General features: G+C 43.5%; 1 protein-coding gene across 1 annotated transcript; it reads left to right on the plus strand.

Annotated features, from left to right (window-relative positions):
* The first annotated feature begins 1,089 nt into the window (after positions 1–1,089).
* Positions 1,090–14,016, plus strand: mrpl19 (mitochondrial ribosomal protein L19). Its single transcript, XM_055873220.1, has 6 exons — positions 1,090–1,206; positions 1,451–1,574; positions 1,803–1,921; positions 9,425–9,559; positions 12,620–12,801; positions 13,121–14,016. Exons 1-6 carry the CDS (start codon positions 1,128–1,130, stop codon positions 13,340–13,342), a joined length of 861 nt encoding a protein of 286 aa, XP_055729195.1. The 5' UTR covers positions 1,090–1,127; the 3' UTR covers positions 13,343–14,016.
* The last annotated feature ends 2,716 nt before the right edge of the window (positions 14,017–16,732 follow it).

Genomic DNA, 16,732 nt, shown 5'->3' on the forward strand with positions numbered 1-16,732 from the left:
ATGCTGATGCTCCAGATACTCAACTAGTCTAAAGAAGGCCAGTTTTATTGCTTCTTTAATCAGAACAACAGTTTTCAGCTGTGCTAAAATAATAACAAAAGGGTTTTCTAATGATCAATTAGCCTTTTAAAATGATAAACTTGGATTAGCTAACACAACATACCATTGAAACACAGGGGTGATGGTTGCTGATAATGGGCCTCTGTACACCTATTTAGATAGTCCATAAAAAATCTGCTGTTTCCAGCTACAATAGTCATTTACAATATTAACAATGTCTACACTGTATTTCTGATCAATTTGATGTTATTTTAATGGCCAAAAAATTTGCTTTCCTTTCAAAAACAAAAACATTTCTAAGTAAGCCCAAACCTTTGAACGGTAGTGTATATATATTTTTTACATTGTTTGCAAAAAAACTTTTTCTGCTAAAAATTGGGGCTCAAAACAGTTGGGCCCAGAATGACGGGTCGCCACTGTGTTTGTGAGAAGGATGCCTCTTGGCCAGCGTTTCCCAAACTCGGTCCTGGGGACCCCAATGGGTGTCGGTGCACAAAAAAAAGAAGAAATGTGTAGTTTGGGAAACCCTGGCCAAGAGGCATGGTTTAAACATGGCACTGTCTGATCCTCTTTAATTGCTACATTGATGGAATCCCTCAGAACCTAGTTGGAAATGTTCCCTGGTTCGCATTGGGGTTTGGATGCAGGGTGGGAATAGTGTAGCATCTGTATGGCAAGGTACACTGCCTGTACCAAGAGGCCCAGGCTTTTATTTCCCAGATGGTAGTGTAGGGCAGGCTACTCACACTGTAACCACAGGGCAGTAGTTCAAGCTCTCCTTCAGTGGATCCTCCTCATTGCTAAAGCACAGTAGGTTATATCTTCGGCATTGGAATCAACTGAAATTATTATGACTGATTGAAAGGCTGAAATGATTCAACACCACCATCCTCCTCTTCCTCCTACGCCTCCTCCTTGTCATGTTTGTCGGTGGCTCTTTGATGTAGCCTATATATTTAGTGACATCGTGTGGATGAAAGGATGATGTGCATGTTGCGTCTCTTGAGACACATCCCTTTTCGGCTTCCGTAACAATTCACATGTGACAGCGAAGGTCAGCATCCAATATGGCTGCTTGCACGAGAAGGCTTGACAAAGTTACGTTTTCAATAAGGCTGTTACGGAATATACAACAGCAAAATGAACGTAAGTCACATGGAATGATAAAATAAGTGTATCTCGAAGGGTTGCTAACAATGTGTTGGGTATTCCTTAGCAAGATTTAGCCCCAAATGCCCTAAACGTTGCTAGTTAGCTACGTTAGCTAGCTAGCTAGTCACTGTGTTACAAAATTACATTGGTGTTAGCTAGTTAGCTGCTGTTTTAGTTCGACATTGCTATTAAAATGTTTAATATTATAAACAGACTGAGTCGTTTGTTTCCTCCTTAGGTTTCTTGTCCACATCTATGCGTTGCCTCGCACAGGGGAGTGACGGTGGCAAGCCAACAAAATTCACCCCTCCACCAAAACCTGTCATCATTGACAAAACACAGTCCGAGGCTTCACTGCGAAAGTAAGAACATTCTAGCTAACAAGCTGTGAACACATGGTGATGTGATGCTGACCTGGTCCTATAGTTGTTCTTGCCAACTCCATTTCTGTCATTGTCAAACATTGGCATGATAACACAAACTGCAATGTGATTTATAGTTAGGTTCCTTTTGCAATTCCTCTTGTTTTATCAGCAATTATGCAACATGATATCATCCCATTCCTGCTTTGGTTCTGTCTTTGAATACAGGTTCCTGAGTCCAGAATTCATCCCTCCCCGACAGAGAATAAACCCACTGAAGTTCTCCATTGAGCGCAAAGACATGATCCAGAGGAGGAAAGTGCTCAACATTCCAGAGTTTTATGTTGGTAAGAGACCTTTTGAGACAGTTGGTGTATATATGAGACTTCAATACACACCATCCTATCTAGGCTACTAGCTAGCTCTCTCAAACTCTAGGCGTCAATCTGCCTCCTCCCTACAGTTCTCAGCCATTAACTTTGCCCGCGACTGCCTCGTGAACTACAATCCCGACGCTTGTGCTACGGCTTTCAAGACAAACAGCCTTTCTCTTTCATCAGCAAGAAAGAATCGTTTAAATAAAAAATATGTGCTTTCTGTAGCAGTTACAGAGCCATACAGCCTCCATCCTAGTAAACTACACTGTAGCAGTTACAGATCCATACAGCTATGGCGCCTCCATCCTACTAAACTACACTGTAGTAGTTACAGATCATACAGCTATAGAGCCTCCATCCTACTAAACTACACTGTAGCAGTTACAGATCCATACAGATATAGAGGCTCCATCCTACTAAACTACACTGTAGCAGTTACAGATCCATACAGCTATAGAGCCTCCATCCTACTAAACTACACTGTAGTAGTTACAGATCATACAGCTATAGAGCCTCCATCCTACTAAACTACACTGTAGCAGTTACAGATCCATACAGCTATAGAGCCTCCATCCTACTAAACTACACTGTAGCAGTTACAGATCCATACAGCTATAGAGCCTCCATCCTACTGAACTACACTGTAGTAGTTACAGATCATACAGCTATAGAGCCTCCATCCTACTAAACTACACTGTAGCAGTTACAGATCCATACAGCCTCCATCCTACTAAACTACACTGTAGCAGTTACAGATCCATACAGATATAGAGCCTCCATACTACTAAACTACACTGTAGCAGTTACAGATCCATACAGCCTCCATCCTACTAAACTACACTGTAGCAGTTACAGATCCATACAGCCTCCATCCTACTAAACTACACTGTAGTAGTTACAGATCCATACAGCTATAGAGCCTCCATCCTACTAAACTACACTGTAGCAGTTACAGATCCATACAGATATAGAGCCTCCATCCTACTAAACTACACTGTAGCAGTTACAGATCCATACAGCTATAGAGCCTCCATCCTACTAAACTACACTGTAGTAGTTACAGATCATACAGCTATAGAGCCTCCATCCTACTAAACTACACTGTAGCAGTTACAGATCCATACAGCCTCCATCCTACTAAACTACACTGTAGCAGTTACAGATCCATACAGCTATGGAGCCTCCATCCTACTAAACTACACTGTAGCAGTTACAGATCCATACAGCTATGAGCCTCCATTCTACTAAACTACACTGTAGCAGTTACAGATCCATACAGCCTCCATCCTACTAAACTACACTGTAGCAGTTACAGATCCATACAGCTATAGAGCCTCCATACTACTAAACTACACTGTAGTAGTTACAGATCATACAGCTATAGAGCCTCCATCCTACTAAACTACACTGTAGCAGTTACAGATCCATACAGATATAGAGCCTCCATCCTACTAAACTACACTGTAGCAGTTACAGATCCATACAGATATAGAGCCTCCATCCTAGTAAACTACACTGTAGCAGTTACAGATCCATACAGCTATAGAGCCTCCATCCTACTAAACTACACTGTAGTAGTTACAGATCCATACCGCTATAGAGCCTCCATCCTACTAAACTACACTGTAGCAGTTACAGATCCATACAGCCTCCATCCTACTAAACTACACTGTAGTAGTTACAGATCATACAGCTATAGAGCCTCCATCCTACTAAACTACACTGTAGTAGTTACAGATCCATACCGCTATAGAGCCTCCATCCTACTAAACTACACTGTAGCAGTTACAGATCCATACAGCCTCCATCCTACTAAACTACACTGTAGTAGTTACAGATCCATACAGCCTCCATCCTACTAAACTACACTGTAGCAGTTACAGATCCATACAGCCTCCATCCTACTAAACTACACTGTAGTAGTTACAGATCCATACCGCTATAGAGCCTCCATCCTACTAAACTACACTGTAGCAGTTACAGATCCATACAGCCTCCATCCTACTAAACTACACTGTAGTAGTTACAGATCATACAGCTATAGAGCCTCCATCCTACTAAACTACACTGTAGCAGTTAGATCCATACAGCTATAGAGCCTCCATCCTACTAAACTACACTGTAGCAGTTAGATCCATACAGCTATGGAGCCTCCATCCTACTAAACTACACTGTAGCAGTTAGATCCATACAGCTATAGAGCCTCCATCCTACTAAACTACACTGTAGCAGTTAGATCCATACAGCTATAGAGCCTCCATCCTACTAAACTACACTGTAGCAGTTAGATCCATACAGCTATAGAGCCTCCATCCTACTAAACTACACTGTAGTAGTTACAGATCCATACAGCTATAGAGCCTCCATCCTACTAAACTACACTGTAGCAGTTACAGATCCATACAGCTATAGAGCCTCCATCCTACTAAACTACACTGTAGCAGTTACAGATCCATACAGCCTCCATCCTACTAAACTACACTGTAGTAGTTACAGATCCATACAGCTATAGAGCCTCCATACTACTAAACTACACTGTAGTAGTTACAGATCCATACAGATATAGAGCCTCCATCCTACTAAACTACACTGTAGCAGTTACAGATCCATACAGCTATAGAGCCTTCATCCTACTAAACTACACTGTAGCAGTTACAGATCATACAGCTATGGAGCCTCCATCCTAAAACACACCAGTTGTTTTAGAAACACTGGTGTGAGGAATTTAAAACGCTTTCCCTGCTTCAGTTGTCTCCTTTATAATGGTAGGAAAAACAAATGTCCACACGCCAAAGAGGGTCTGTGAGAGTTCAAGAGGCTGCTGTTTGGCTGTATTTTTACATTTTAGTAGACACACTTATCCAGAGTGACTTACAGGAGTAATTAGGGTTAAGTGCCTTGCTCAAGGGCACATTGAAAGATTTTTCACCTAGTCGGCTCAGGGAACCAGCAACATTTCGATTACTTCGCCAATACACGTGACCGCCAGGTTGACAAAAAAAAACAACCAGTTATGCGACCCCGAAAAGGATCTGTTGTGATGGCACCTCGAGCTTATGAGACAGTCTTATCTCTGTCACACAAACATCCTCCTCTTCTTCCCGTTTGGGTCTCATTTAGCAAAAATGAGCGATGAAATTATACAAGGATTTTCAGTGCCCACTGCCACCTAACGATCAAATGGACGGCCTCCATTTTTTTTATATACTTTTATTTGAACAGGGTCAATGTTTTATATATACTGAACAAAAATATAAACGCAAACATGTAAGGTGTTGGTCCCATGTTTCATGAGCTAGAATAAGACTCCAGAAATGTTCAATACTCACAAAAAGCTTATTTCTCTCATTCTGTGCACAAATTTGTTTACATCCCTGTTAGTGAGAATTTCTCATTTGCCAAGATAATCCATCCACCTGACAGGTGTGGCATATCAATAAGCTGATTAAACAGCCTGATCATTACACAAGTGCACCTTGTGCTGGGGACAATAAAAGGCCACTCTAAAATGTGCAGTTTTGTCACGCCATGCCACAGATTGCAATTGGCATGCTGACTGCAGGAATGTCCACCAGATCTGTTGCCAGAGCATTTAATGTTCATTTCTCTACCATAAGCCACCTGAAGTCTTTTTAGAGAATTTGGAAGTACGTCCAACTGGCCTCACAACCACAGACCACATGTAACCATGCCAGCCTAGGACCTCCACCTCCGGCTTCTTCACCTGCGGGATCGTCTGAAACCAGCCACTTAGACAACTGATGAAACCGAGGAGTATTTCTGTCTAGACAACTGATGAAACCGAGGAGTATTTCTGTCTATAACAAAGCCCTTTTATCGGGAAAGGCTCATTCTGATTGGCTGGGTCTGGCTCTCCAGTGGGTGGACTCCTGCCCATCATGTGAAATTTATAGATTAGGGCCTAATGAATTTTTTTCAATTGACTGATTTCCTTGTATGAGCTGTAACTCAGTAAAATCATTGCAATTGTTGCATGTTGATTTTATATTTTTGTTCAGTAGGTTTATTAAACAGGGACAATGTTTCATATACTGTAGGTTTATTGAACAGGGACAATGTTTTATATACTGTAGGGTTATTGAACAGGGACAATGTTTTATATACTGTAGGTTTATTGAACAGGGACAATGTACAACAAAAACACAAGTCTCAGTACACTTGAGAAAAGATGAGTTGTACCATATTTAGCTAACAACTAATTTCCACAGGTAACCGTGTCCAGGAATATTTTTGGGTTCTATAATGAGGTAACTTTAATTTCAGTCAGTACCGGTATTCCTTGCAACATCAGGAATGAGTCTCTTCATTTCCCAACAACATAATAAATAAATAAAACATTGCCAACTCCTACCACCCCTCGTGACATAATAAAAACACTGATCTTTGTTTAATCATTTATTAATTATCATTGTATTTGAAGATATATTTTTCAGTAAGTCTGTTTATTGGGACATAAACATCAGGTGCTAAACTAAGTATGGACAGAATAAAACAATTATAAAATATATTTATAAAATAACAAGAACATTGATGGAAATATGAATACCGGCATACTATGAATATTACTTTGAATACATCAATTAGGCTTCAACACAGGGGCATGTTGCGTCCAGTTTGGTAACACATCCCCTACAAGCCACAGCCAATGTATCCCCTACAGTGGTTGCTCCACTAGAAGTTTTGTGATTATGCTGCGGGACATAGAGGTAATTTGTGATTTAGTACGGTACCCTGCGTCACCACTTCATTGCTCCAGACCACCACAAGGGGGAGTTAGAGCACTGATTGTGCTATTGGCTCCTACTGTGTCTGACAATGAATGGACATAAACCTAAATAGAAACTAAACATTATTTGAAAAGGAAATCATCTCCAAAATGTTATTTTTTAAACAAAGCGATTATTATTATTAATTTAGAATTATATAAAAGCCCCTTGGATATTCTCACAGATATATTATTAACCCTGTTATTAGCAGGACAGTTATATTGGTCATGGTTATATTGGTCATGGCTCCCGAGCGGCGCACAATCGGATTGCCTTGCAGTTCTCCAGGGTTTATCCACTAAAAGTAGGGTTCAAGGCAGGGGGAACGGGATGGGCTGCAGAGCCGCGCACAGAAGACAGACTTAGCCCATGGGGAAGGGAGGAGGGTGGACAGGTTACATGGAGGGTCGTCCATTGACATTATTTTCTGGCACATTGGACATTCCTGACTTCCCTTCTGTTTCCAGAATTCCTTCAGACAAACTTTGCAGACGCTGTGTGTACACAGGACAGCAGAGATCCTCCTCAGGAAGGAAAGGTTTAGAGGTCATTGTTTCACCACAGTCTCTCCTGTAAATTAAGGTTTACTTTAACTTTTGAAAATGTTTTGAAAAGAGCAGTAGAGTCAGTTGAACTTGGATATCAAAGTTTAGAATACTTCATGCCGTCTCTTTGTCTTCTGCTTATTTATTTCCAACAATTATAAATCCATTGAATTGGCAAATGTATTACTTAGACCGAATGCTAAGAGCATTGCTGAATATCTGTATGCTGTTGTGTTGTGAGCTTTACACCCTCCTGTTCGACAGGTGGAGCTCTGCAAATTAGGAGTCTGCATACAGGTCGTGTGTGTGTGTTCAGTTTAATTTTCAAATTGCAGAAAGACTGCAAGCTCTCTCTGCTATACTAGACATTTACAAAACACCAGCTCCAATGAAAAATTACAATGTAATATTTACTAATATGGTATACCATATACAAAAAAACAGAAAGTATTCAGAACCCTTGACTTTTCCCATGTTTTTTACGTTACAGCCTTATTCTAAAATTGAATAAAACATGTTTTCCCCTCATCAATCTACACACAATACCCCATAATGACAAAACAAAAACTGTCTTTAGAAATATATAACTGATTTTACATTTACATAAGTAAATTAAGTATTATATTTACATAAGTATTCAGACCCTTTACTCAGTACTTTGTTGAAGCACCTTTGGCAGAGATTACAGCCTTGAGACTTCTTGGGTATGACGCTACAAGTTTGGCTCACCTGCATCTGGGAAGTTTCTCCCGTTCTTCTCTACAGATCCTCTCAAGCTCTGTCAGGTTGGATGGGGAGTGTCGCTGCACAGCTATTTACAGGTCTCTCCAGAGATGTTTGAATGGTTTCAAGTCCGAGCTCTGGCTATGCCACTCAAGGACATTCAGAGACTTGTCCCGAAGCCACTTCTACGTTGTCTTGACTGTGTGCTTAGGGTCATTGTCCTTTTGGAAAGTGAACCTTCGTCCCAGTCTGAGGTCCTGAGCGCTCTGGAGCAGGTTTTCATCAAGTATCTCTCTGTACTTCGCTCTGTTAATCTCTCCTTCGATCCTGACTAGTCATCCAGTCTCTGCCACTGAAAAACATTCCCACAGCATGATGCTGCCACCACCATGCTTCACTGTAGGGATGGTGCCAGGTTTCCTCCAGACGTGGTGCTTGGCATTCAGGCCAAAGAGTTAAATGGTTTCATCAGACCAGAGAATCTTGTTTCTCATGGTCTGAGAGTCTTTTAGGTGCCTTTTGACAAACTCCAGCAGGCTGTCATGTGCCTTTTACTGAGGAGTGGCTTCCGTCTGGCCACTACCATGAAGGCCTGATTGGTGGAGTGCTGCAGAGATGGTTGTCCTTCAGGAAGGTTCTCCCATCTCCACAGAGGAACTCTGGAGCTCTGTCAGCATGACCATCCAGTTCTTGGGCCTACCTTCTCCCCCGATTGCTCAGTTTGGCCGGGTGGCCAGCTCTAGGAAGAGTCTTGGTGGTTCCAAACTTCTTCCATTTAAGAATGATGGAGGCCACTGTGTTCTTGGGGACATTCAATGCGGTAGGAATGTTTTGGTACCCTTCCCCAGATCTGTGCCTCGACACAGTCCTGTCTCGGAGCTCTATGGACAATTCCTTCGACCTCATTGCTTGGTTTTCGCTCTGATATGCACTGTCAACTGTGGGACTTTATATAGACAGGTGTGTGCCTTTCCAAATCATGTTCAATCAATTGAATTTACCACAGGTAGACTGCAAGTTGTAGAAACTTCTCAAGGATGATAAGTGGAAACAGGATGCACCTGAGCTCAATTTCAAGTATCAGAGCAAAGGGTCTGAATGCTTATGTATTTAAGCTATTTCTGTAATTTATTTTTTATATTTGCAAAAAATTTGCAAAAAATTATAAATGCCTGTTTTCGCTTTGTCGTTATGGGATATTGTGTGTAAATTTGAGGAAAAACATTTAAATCCATTTTTGAATAAGGCTGTAACGTTACAAAATGTGGAAAAAGGAAGGTGTCTGAATACCTTCCGAAGGCACTGTATTGTATCTCATCACATTATGAGGAGAGATACTGGCCTTTTATCTTTTTAAAGGAGTTATCAAATGAATGGGTTGATTTTGATAGACTTAAATTAGTCGTTGTGTTTTGCAGGAAGTGTCTTAGCTGTGACCATGGCGGACCCTCACGCCAGCGGTAAAACCAACAGCTTTATGGGCATCTGCATCCAGAGAGGTGGCCATGGACTGGGAGCCACATTTGTCCTTAGGAATATCATCGACGGCCAAGGTGGGGATACTCATGAAGTCCACAGCAGTTCTCATGTGAAGAGAGAGTGTGTGCGTGTTTGCACCGCCAAGGCTCTTCTGGAGGTTAAATCAGTGGTATAGAAGGTTATGTTGCTTACTGGATAAATATCTCCGTTGGATGAGTCTGAAACATCAGTCGTGACACTATTCAATCTGAAGTGTAGAACCTCAGTTTCCATTGTGACACTATTCAATCTGAAGTGTAGAGCCTCAGTTTCCATTGTGACACTATTCAATCTGAAGTGTAGAACCTCAGTTTCCATTGTGACACTATTCAATCTGTAGTGTAGAACCTTAGTTTCCATTGTGACACTATTCAATCTGAAGTGTAGAACCTCAGTTTCCATTGTGACACTATTCAATCTGTAGTGTAGAACCTTAGTTTCCATTGTGACACTATTCAATCTGAAGTGTAGAGCCTTAGTTTCCATTGTGACACTATTCAATCTGAAGTGTAGAGCCTTAGTTTCCATTGTGACACTATTCAATCTGAAGTGTAGAACCTCAGTTTCCATTGTGACACTATTCAATCTGTAGTGTAGAACCTCAGTTTCCATTGTGACACTATTCAATCTGAAGTGTAGAGCCTCAGTTTCCATTGTGACACTATTCAATCTGAAGTGTAGAGCCTCAGTTTCCATTGTGACACTATTCAATCTGAAGTGTAGAGCCTCAGTTTCCATTGTGACACTATTCAATCTGAAGTGTAGAACCTCAGTTTCCATTGTGACACTATTCAATCTGAAGTGTAGAACCTCAGTTTCCATTGTGACACTATTCAATCTGAAGTGTAGAGCCTCAGTTTCCATTGTGACACTATCCAATCTGAAGTGTAGAACCTCAGTTTCCATTGTGACACTATTCAATCTGAAGTGTAGAACCTCGGTTTCCATTGTGACACTATTCAATCTGAAGTGTAGAACCTCGGTTTCCAATGACTTAGTGCACATGGGTGGCCAATACGTCCTGGAGAGCTACTGGGTAGGCTCCCGTGTAGCGCAGCGGTCTAAGGCACTGCATCTCAGGCTGTATCACAACCGGCCGTGATTGGCAGTCCCATAGGGCGGTGCACAATTGGCCCAGCGTCATCCGGGTTTGGCCGGTGTAGGCCGTCATTGTAAATAATAATTTGTTCTTTACTGACTTGTCTAATTAAATAAAGGTTCAATAAAAAATGTTTTAAATAGGCATGCTTTCACTCTCTCCTGGTTAGCAGCAATTTATTCGGAACCCCAAAAAATATATATATGTATATGTGTATATATGTATATAAACGCGTCATGTAAAGTGTTGGTCCCATGTTTCAAAGATCCCAGAAATGTTTCATATGTACAAAAAGCTTATTTCTCCAAAATGTTGTGCTCAAATCTGTTAACCCTGTTAGTGAGCATTTTTCCTTTGCCAAATAATCCATCCACCTGACAGGTGTGGCATATTAAGAACAGTATGATCATTACACAGGTGTACCTTGTGCTGGGGACAAAAGGCCACTGTAAAATGTGCAGTTTTGTCACACAACACAATGCCACAGATGTCTCAAGTTTTGATGGAGTGTGCAATTGGCGTGCTGACTGCCGGAAGGTCCACCAGAGATGTTGCCAGAAAATGTCATGTTAATTTCTCTACCGTAAGCAACCCTCCAACGTCGTTTTAGAGAATTTGGCAGTACATCCAACCAGCCTCACAACCACCGACCATGTGTAACCACACCAGCCCAGGGCCTCCACATCCGGGTTCTTCACCTCCGGGGTTGTCTGAGACCAGCCACCCGGACAGATGATGAAACTGAGTTTGCACAACCAAAGAATTTCTGCACAAACTGTTAGACAGTCTCAGGGAAGCTCATCTGCATGCTCGTCGTCCTCATCAGGGTCTTGAACTAACTGCAGTTCAGTGTTGTAACCTGCTTCAGTGGGAAAATGCTCACCTATGATGGAAACTGGTATGTTGGAGAAGTGTGCTCTTCAGAGATGAATCCCGGTTTCAACTGTACCGGGCAGATGGCAGACAGCGTGTATGGTGTCGTGTTGGCGAGCGGTTTGCTGATGTCAACGTTGTGAACAGAGTGCCCCATGGTGGTGGTGGGGATATGTTATGGTCAGGCATAAGCTACGGACAACGAACACAATTGTATTTTATTGATTGCAATTTGAAAGCACAGAGATATAGTGATGAAATCCTGAGGCCCATAGTCATGCCATTCATCCACCGCCATCACCTCATGTTTCAGCATGATAATGCACGGCTCAATGTCGCAAGGATCTGTACACAATTCCTGGAAGCTCAAAATGTCCCAGTTCTTCCATGGCCTGCATACTCACCAGACATGTCACCCATTGTGCGTGTTCCAATTCCCCCCAATATCCAGCAGCTTCACACAGCCATTGAAGAGTGAGACAACATTCCACAATCAACAGCCTGATCAACTATATGTGAAGGAGATGTGTCACGCTGCATGAGGCAAACGGTTGTCACAGCAGATACTGACTGGTTTTCTGATCCACACCCCTACCTTTATTTAAGGTGTCTGTGACCAACAGATACATATCTGTATTCCCAGTCATGTGAAATCCATAGATTAGGGCCTAATGGATTTATTTCAACTGACTGATTTCCTGACATGAACTGTAACTCAGTAAAATCATATAAATTGTTGCATGTTGTGTTGTCTAGTTTTTGTTCAGTGTATTAGAATCAGGTGTTCTAGATCAGGATTGTAGCGAATGGCAGCAGAAGGGTGACTCCAGGACCAGGTTTGGGCAGACCTGATTTAGTGTGCCTGTGAACTCTGATTAAAGGCCAGGGGTGGCACACACTTCCTGGAGGGCTCTGTCTGCTGGCTGTTGTTACTTCTTTTCAATTTGTGTCCAATTAAGACCTAGACAACCAGGTGAGGGGAGTTCCTAACTAATCAGTGAGCTTAATTGATCGATCAAGTACAAAGGAGAAACTTGCAGGCTCTCGGTCCTCTAGGACAGGAATTTGACACGTGCCCTAGGCCATGATAATCATTAGCTGAGTGTATCTCTCTCTCCCTCAGGAGTTGAGATCTGCTATGAAATGTACAGCCCGCGGCTGCAGCAGCTGGAGGTGCTGAAGCTGGAGAAAAGGCTGGACAACAATCTGATGTACCTGAGAGACGCCCTGCCCGAGTACAGCACCGTGAACTTGGACATGAAGCCCGTGCCCCACTCTGTCACCGGGGACGTGCCCGTCAATAAAGTAAGTGGCTGGCTTCCACTCTCTCATAACACATAGTTATCAATCAGTCAGTCATATTGACCTCTGAATAGACATCAGATATGGCTGTTAGCCAGCTCAAATCAAACTTGAGTTATTAATTCTGTTTAACACGATGCTGAGCCACTTCATATTTAGACGTGTTTCACTTAACAATTGAAGTCAGTTAACATAACATGGAAGTGGCCTTTTATTTTATACCGAACATGTATTGCTAAAGCTATGATTGGTACAGATTCATCACCCGAGGCCTGTCAGGGCAGGGCAGTATTGGTTTGACCTGTTCCTCTCTTCCCTCTAGATCAGAGTGCGGATGCGGCCCAAGCCGTGGTCCAAGCGCTGGGAGCGGCCCAAGTACAACGTGCAGGGCATCCGATTCGACCTGTGTCTGTCGCCCGAGAAGCTGGAGCACGCCCAGAAGTGGGCGATGCCCTGGCTGGAGTATGACATGCTGAAAGAGTACGACACCACAGCCCTGGAGGAGCACATCCTTAAGGAGGTGCAGACAGAGATGAGCAAGTGAACATGCCCCTAACCCCTCACCCCAACCCGCTCTCAACCAGGGGTGGGTAGTTCAGTAAGCGGGTGGGTAGTTCAATAAGCGGGTGGGTAGTTCAATAAGCGGGTGGGCAGCTTCAATAAGCGGGTGGGCAGTTCCAGTAAGCGGGTGGGTAGTTCAATAAGCGGGTGGGTAATTCCAGTAAGCGGGTGGATAATTCCAGTAAGCGGGTGGGTAGTTCAATAAGCGGGTGGGTAGTTCCAGTAAGCGGGTGGGCAGCCCCGGCAGTAGTGTCTTCTGGTTTTTACTGTCAAATCAATAAATTACATAAAGTTGGGGGGGGAAATCTAGTTTATTCACTCCATGAGCAATTAGTGACATGAATAGATGGATGAAGTGCCTGGGAGATGAAAAGCACCAGACAGTGCTGCCTCTGAGGAACAGTGTTCAGCCACCCCTGTTAAGCTCTTTCAACACTTGATGTCCCTTGGTCTTCCACCTGTCTCCATGTGCATGATGTCTGGTGAGGTGGAGAGGAACGTTGAGGAGTCTGAATCTCCCAGGGACAATGGTGGAGCCGTCTGCATAGCTGTGGTAACCTGCTTGCTTCATCGTGTCTTGTATGTCTGGAAAGTGGTTTTGCATATCAATGTGCAGTTGCAAGTATCCATTTCTAAATTAAAAAGCTATTAAACATGTTTCCCTTGTCCTTTTAATACATGGTGTATGATGTTGTAAGATACTTGATAGGTCCCATTTTTCTAGACAAACAATGACTGTTTTATAATGCATTGATTTCAGAGCCAAAGCACTTGACCGTGAGAATTAGTCTGTAGTCATGTGAAGTGTGCATTAGTGCTAGTTGGTCGCTGAACGTGATCTCAGAGGAACTGAGAGCTGTACTAATTACCATTTCAGTATTAATGATGACAGGAAGAGCCATATTAGGACAATCTCAGAAGGCTAGCTTAAACCTCATAAGGTGTTCCTGTGTGGTCTTCAGTCAATGGAACAGTGTGCCAGCCCAGAGAGAAGGCCTATGTCCAAATTTTCATAGTACGTCCTAGTTGGTATGTCTTTTGTGTACGCAAAAATAGGAAGTCAAGTCTTATGCAAAATATATCAAATTTGAGTAGGTTTTAAATTCCAGGATGGCATGCTCATTTTCCTTTTCATGATAGAGTAAAAGCCAGTAGCTCTCCAGGAAGATGGTTGGCCAGCCCTGCACTACCTCATCATATTCAAATAAGAAACTGCTACTTTGACCTTTTTGTGTTTTAGTTAACTGTACAACGTTACAAGGAGCTTGCAGTTTTCCCATGTAATTACCATGTTGGAACACTTCATATTGCCACTAGGGGGCACTGTTGTGCCATAACTTTGAACGGAACCGGCTTTGTTGAAACTGATGGCTTTCATGAGGCATTGTATTGCTTAATGTGCACTTTTAGTATCTACTTAAACGTAGCGCAGCAGCACATAGGGGAAAAAGATTCCTTTGCAAAAGAAGGGCAAATATGTTCATATCCTTGAGTAGATGTTTACATCCAACTAGCTGTGACTGGACACCTGCTGCAGTTTACTTTTCCTATAGTGAGTGGAAAAACGATGTGGTTTTGAGATGACATGTTCCATAGTGTTAGTTACAGTTAGCACTGTAAAGTCATGCCGGTGATGTTTGTGTCGGTAAACACCCTTGGAGCCTATAATGCCATGCCTGTGATCTGTGTGTGTGCTTGGACTCTCCCCTACGCTCTGTAATTTCTCCACATTACAGGAGCGCTCTGTAATACAGGAATGCCAGATGTTTACTCAACTCATTATGGACCACACATCCTCATAAACACGCGCCCACACACAGACATATGCATGCACACACTCGCAGCACTCACACAAATGTGACACCGTGACAGAATAAAATATTTATCCCAACAGTTTATAGTGCCAACGTCGACCTTTCCTTTGTAGATGAGTTTCTATAATGGTATATAGATGGAGGAATTCAGGTATGATGTCATTGTTTTTAGCACTACCCATTATTAAACTACGACACGCGACGTGGTTCATTGTGCCTATAATTCAGCAAAAAACGTTTCAAATTGCCGCCGTCTTGGATCTAAAATTGGGATCATGTATACTCTGCTAATGACCGTACAAGAAAGAGTAACAGAGAGCACTGTACAATACGGAGAACTTAACAAATGAGGCGTTATATCTTCATCGCTCTCTTTCATGTTCTGTCTCTCATTCTCTCCTTTTCTGTGTTCTATCTAGTCTTTCTCTCTCTTCCTCTCTGTCTCCGTTTGTCTCTCTTCCTCTCTGTCTCCGTTTGTCTCTCTTCCTCTCTGTCTCCGTTTGTCTCTCTTCCTCTCTGTCTCCGTTTGTCTCTCTTCCTCTCTGTCTCCGTTTGTCTCTCTTCCTCTCTGTCTCCGTTTGTCTCTCTCCGTGTGATCATGTCCCTGCCTGTGATTTCTTTTTTAAGACAAAACCCATGCGTATCTGTAAATTTGTTGAACTCTCAATCTCTCTGTGTGTGTGTGTGTGTGTGTGTGTGTGTGTGTGTGTGTGTGTGTGTGTGTGTGTGTGTGTGTGTGTGTGTGTGTGTGTGTGTGTGTGTGTGTGTGTGTGTGTGTGTGCGCGTGTTCATGCGTGCGAGAGAGAACTGTGCTGTGCCACAAGATATTAGGACCACCCATAGACCCATATAAATTACAGGCTTGAGTTACACCCCGCTGTGACTGTTTGTCTGTGCGTTCTTGCACGTTCCTACATGTGTGTGTGTGTTCCGGTCCTCTGGGTCACCGTAGTCCTAGGTAAATGACACACTTGAGTATCACCATATGTTCCAGTGAAATAACATGACCGCCTGCTGCTCCTCCCTCCCACTGTCCCCTCGGGCCAGACTGATGCTCCTGCTGCTCCTCCCTCCCACTGTCCCCTCGGGCCAGACTGACGCTCCTGCTGCTCCTCCCTCCCACTGTCCCCTCGGGCCAGACTGATGCTCCTGCTGCTCCTCCCTCCCACTGTCCCCTCGGGCCAGACTGATGCTCCTGCTGCTCCTCCCTCCCACTGTCCCCTCGGGCCAAACTGACGCTCCTGCTGCTCCTCCCTCCCACTGTCCCCTCGGGCCAGACTGACGCTCCTGCTGCTCCTCCCTCCCACTGTCCCCTCGGGCCAGACTGATGCTCCTGCTGCTCCTCCCTCCCACTGTCCCCTCGGGCCAGACTGATGCTCCTGCTGCTCCTCCCTCCCACTGTCCCCTCGGGCCAGACTGACACTCCTGCTGCTCCTCCCTCCCACTTTCCCCTCGGTCCAGACTGACACTCCTGCTGCTCCTCCCTCCCACTTTCCCCTCGGGCCAGACTGGAACTCGTGCTGCCTTCACACATGCAGGTGTGAGGGTTGTGACGACAG

This window comes from Salvelinus fontinalis, chromosome 20 (genome assembly GCF_029448725.1).
Source record: "Salvelinus fontinalis isolate EN_2023a chromosome 20, ASM2944872v1, whole genome shotgun sequence".
Taxonomy (NCBI): Eukaryota; Metazoa; Chordata; class Actinopteri; order Salmoniformes; family Salmonidae; genus Salvelinus; species Salvelinus fontinalis.

What these genes read in the sequence shown, in the direction of transcription:
- mrpl19 (XM_055873220.1), top strand. Translation starts at nt 1,128, where the DNA reads ATGGCTGCTTGCACGAGAAGGCTTGACAAAGTTACGTTTTCAATAAGG. An exon ending in GAATATCATCGACGGCCAAG is followed by an intron (nt 9,560 to 12,619) that starts GTGGGGATACTC and finishes TCTCTCCCTCAG; the next exon opens with GAGTTGAGATCTGCTATGAA. An exon ending in GGGACGTGCCCGTCAATAAA is followed by an intron (nt 12,802 to 13,120) that starts GTAAGTGGCTGG and finishes TCTTCCCTCTAG; the next exon opens with ATCAGAGTGCGGATGCGGCC.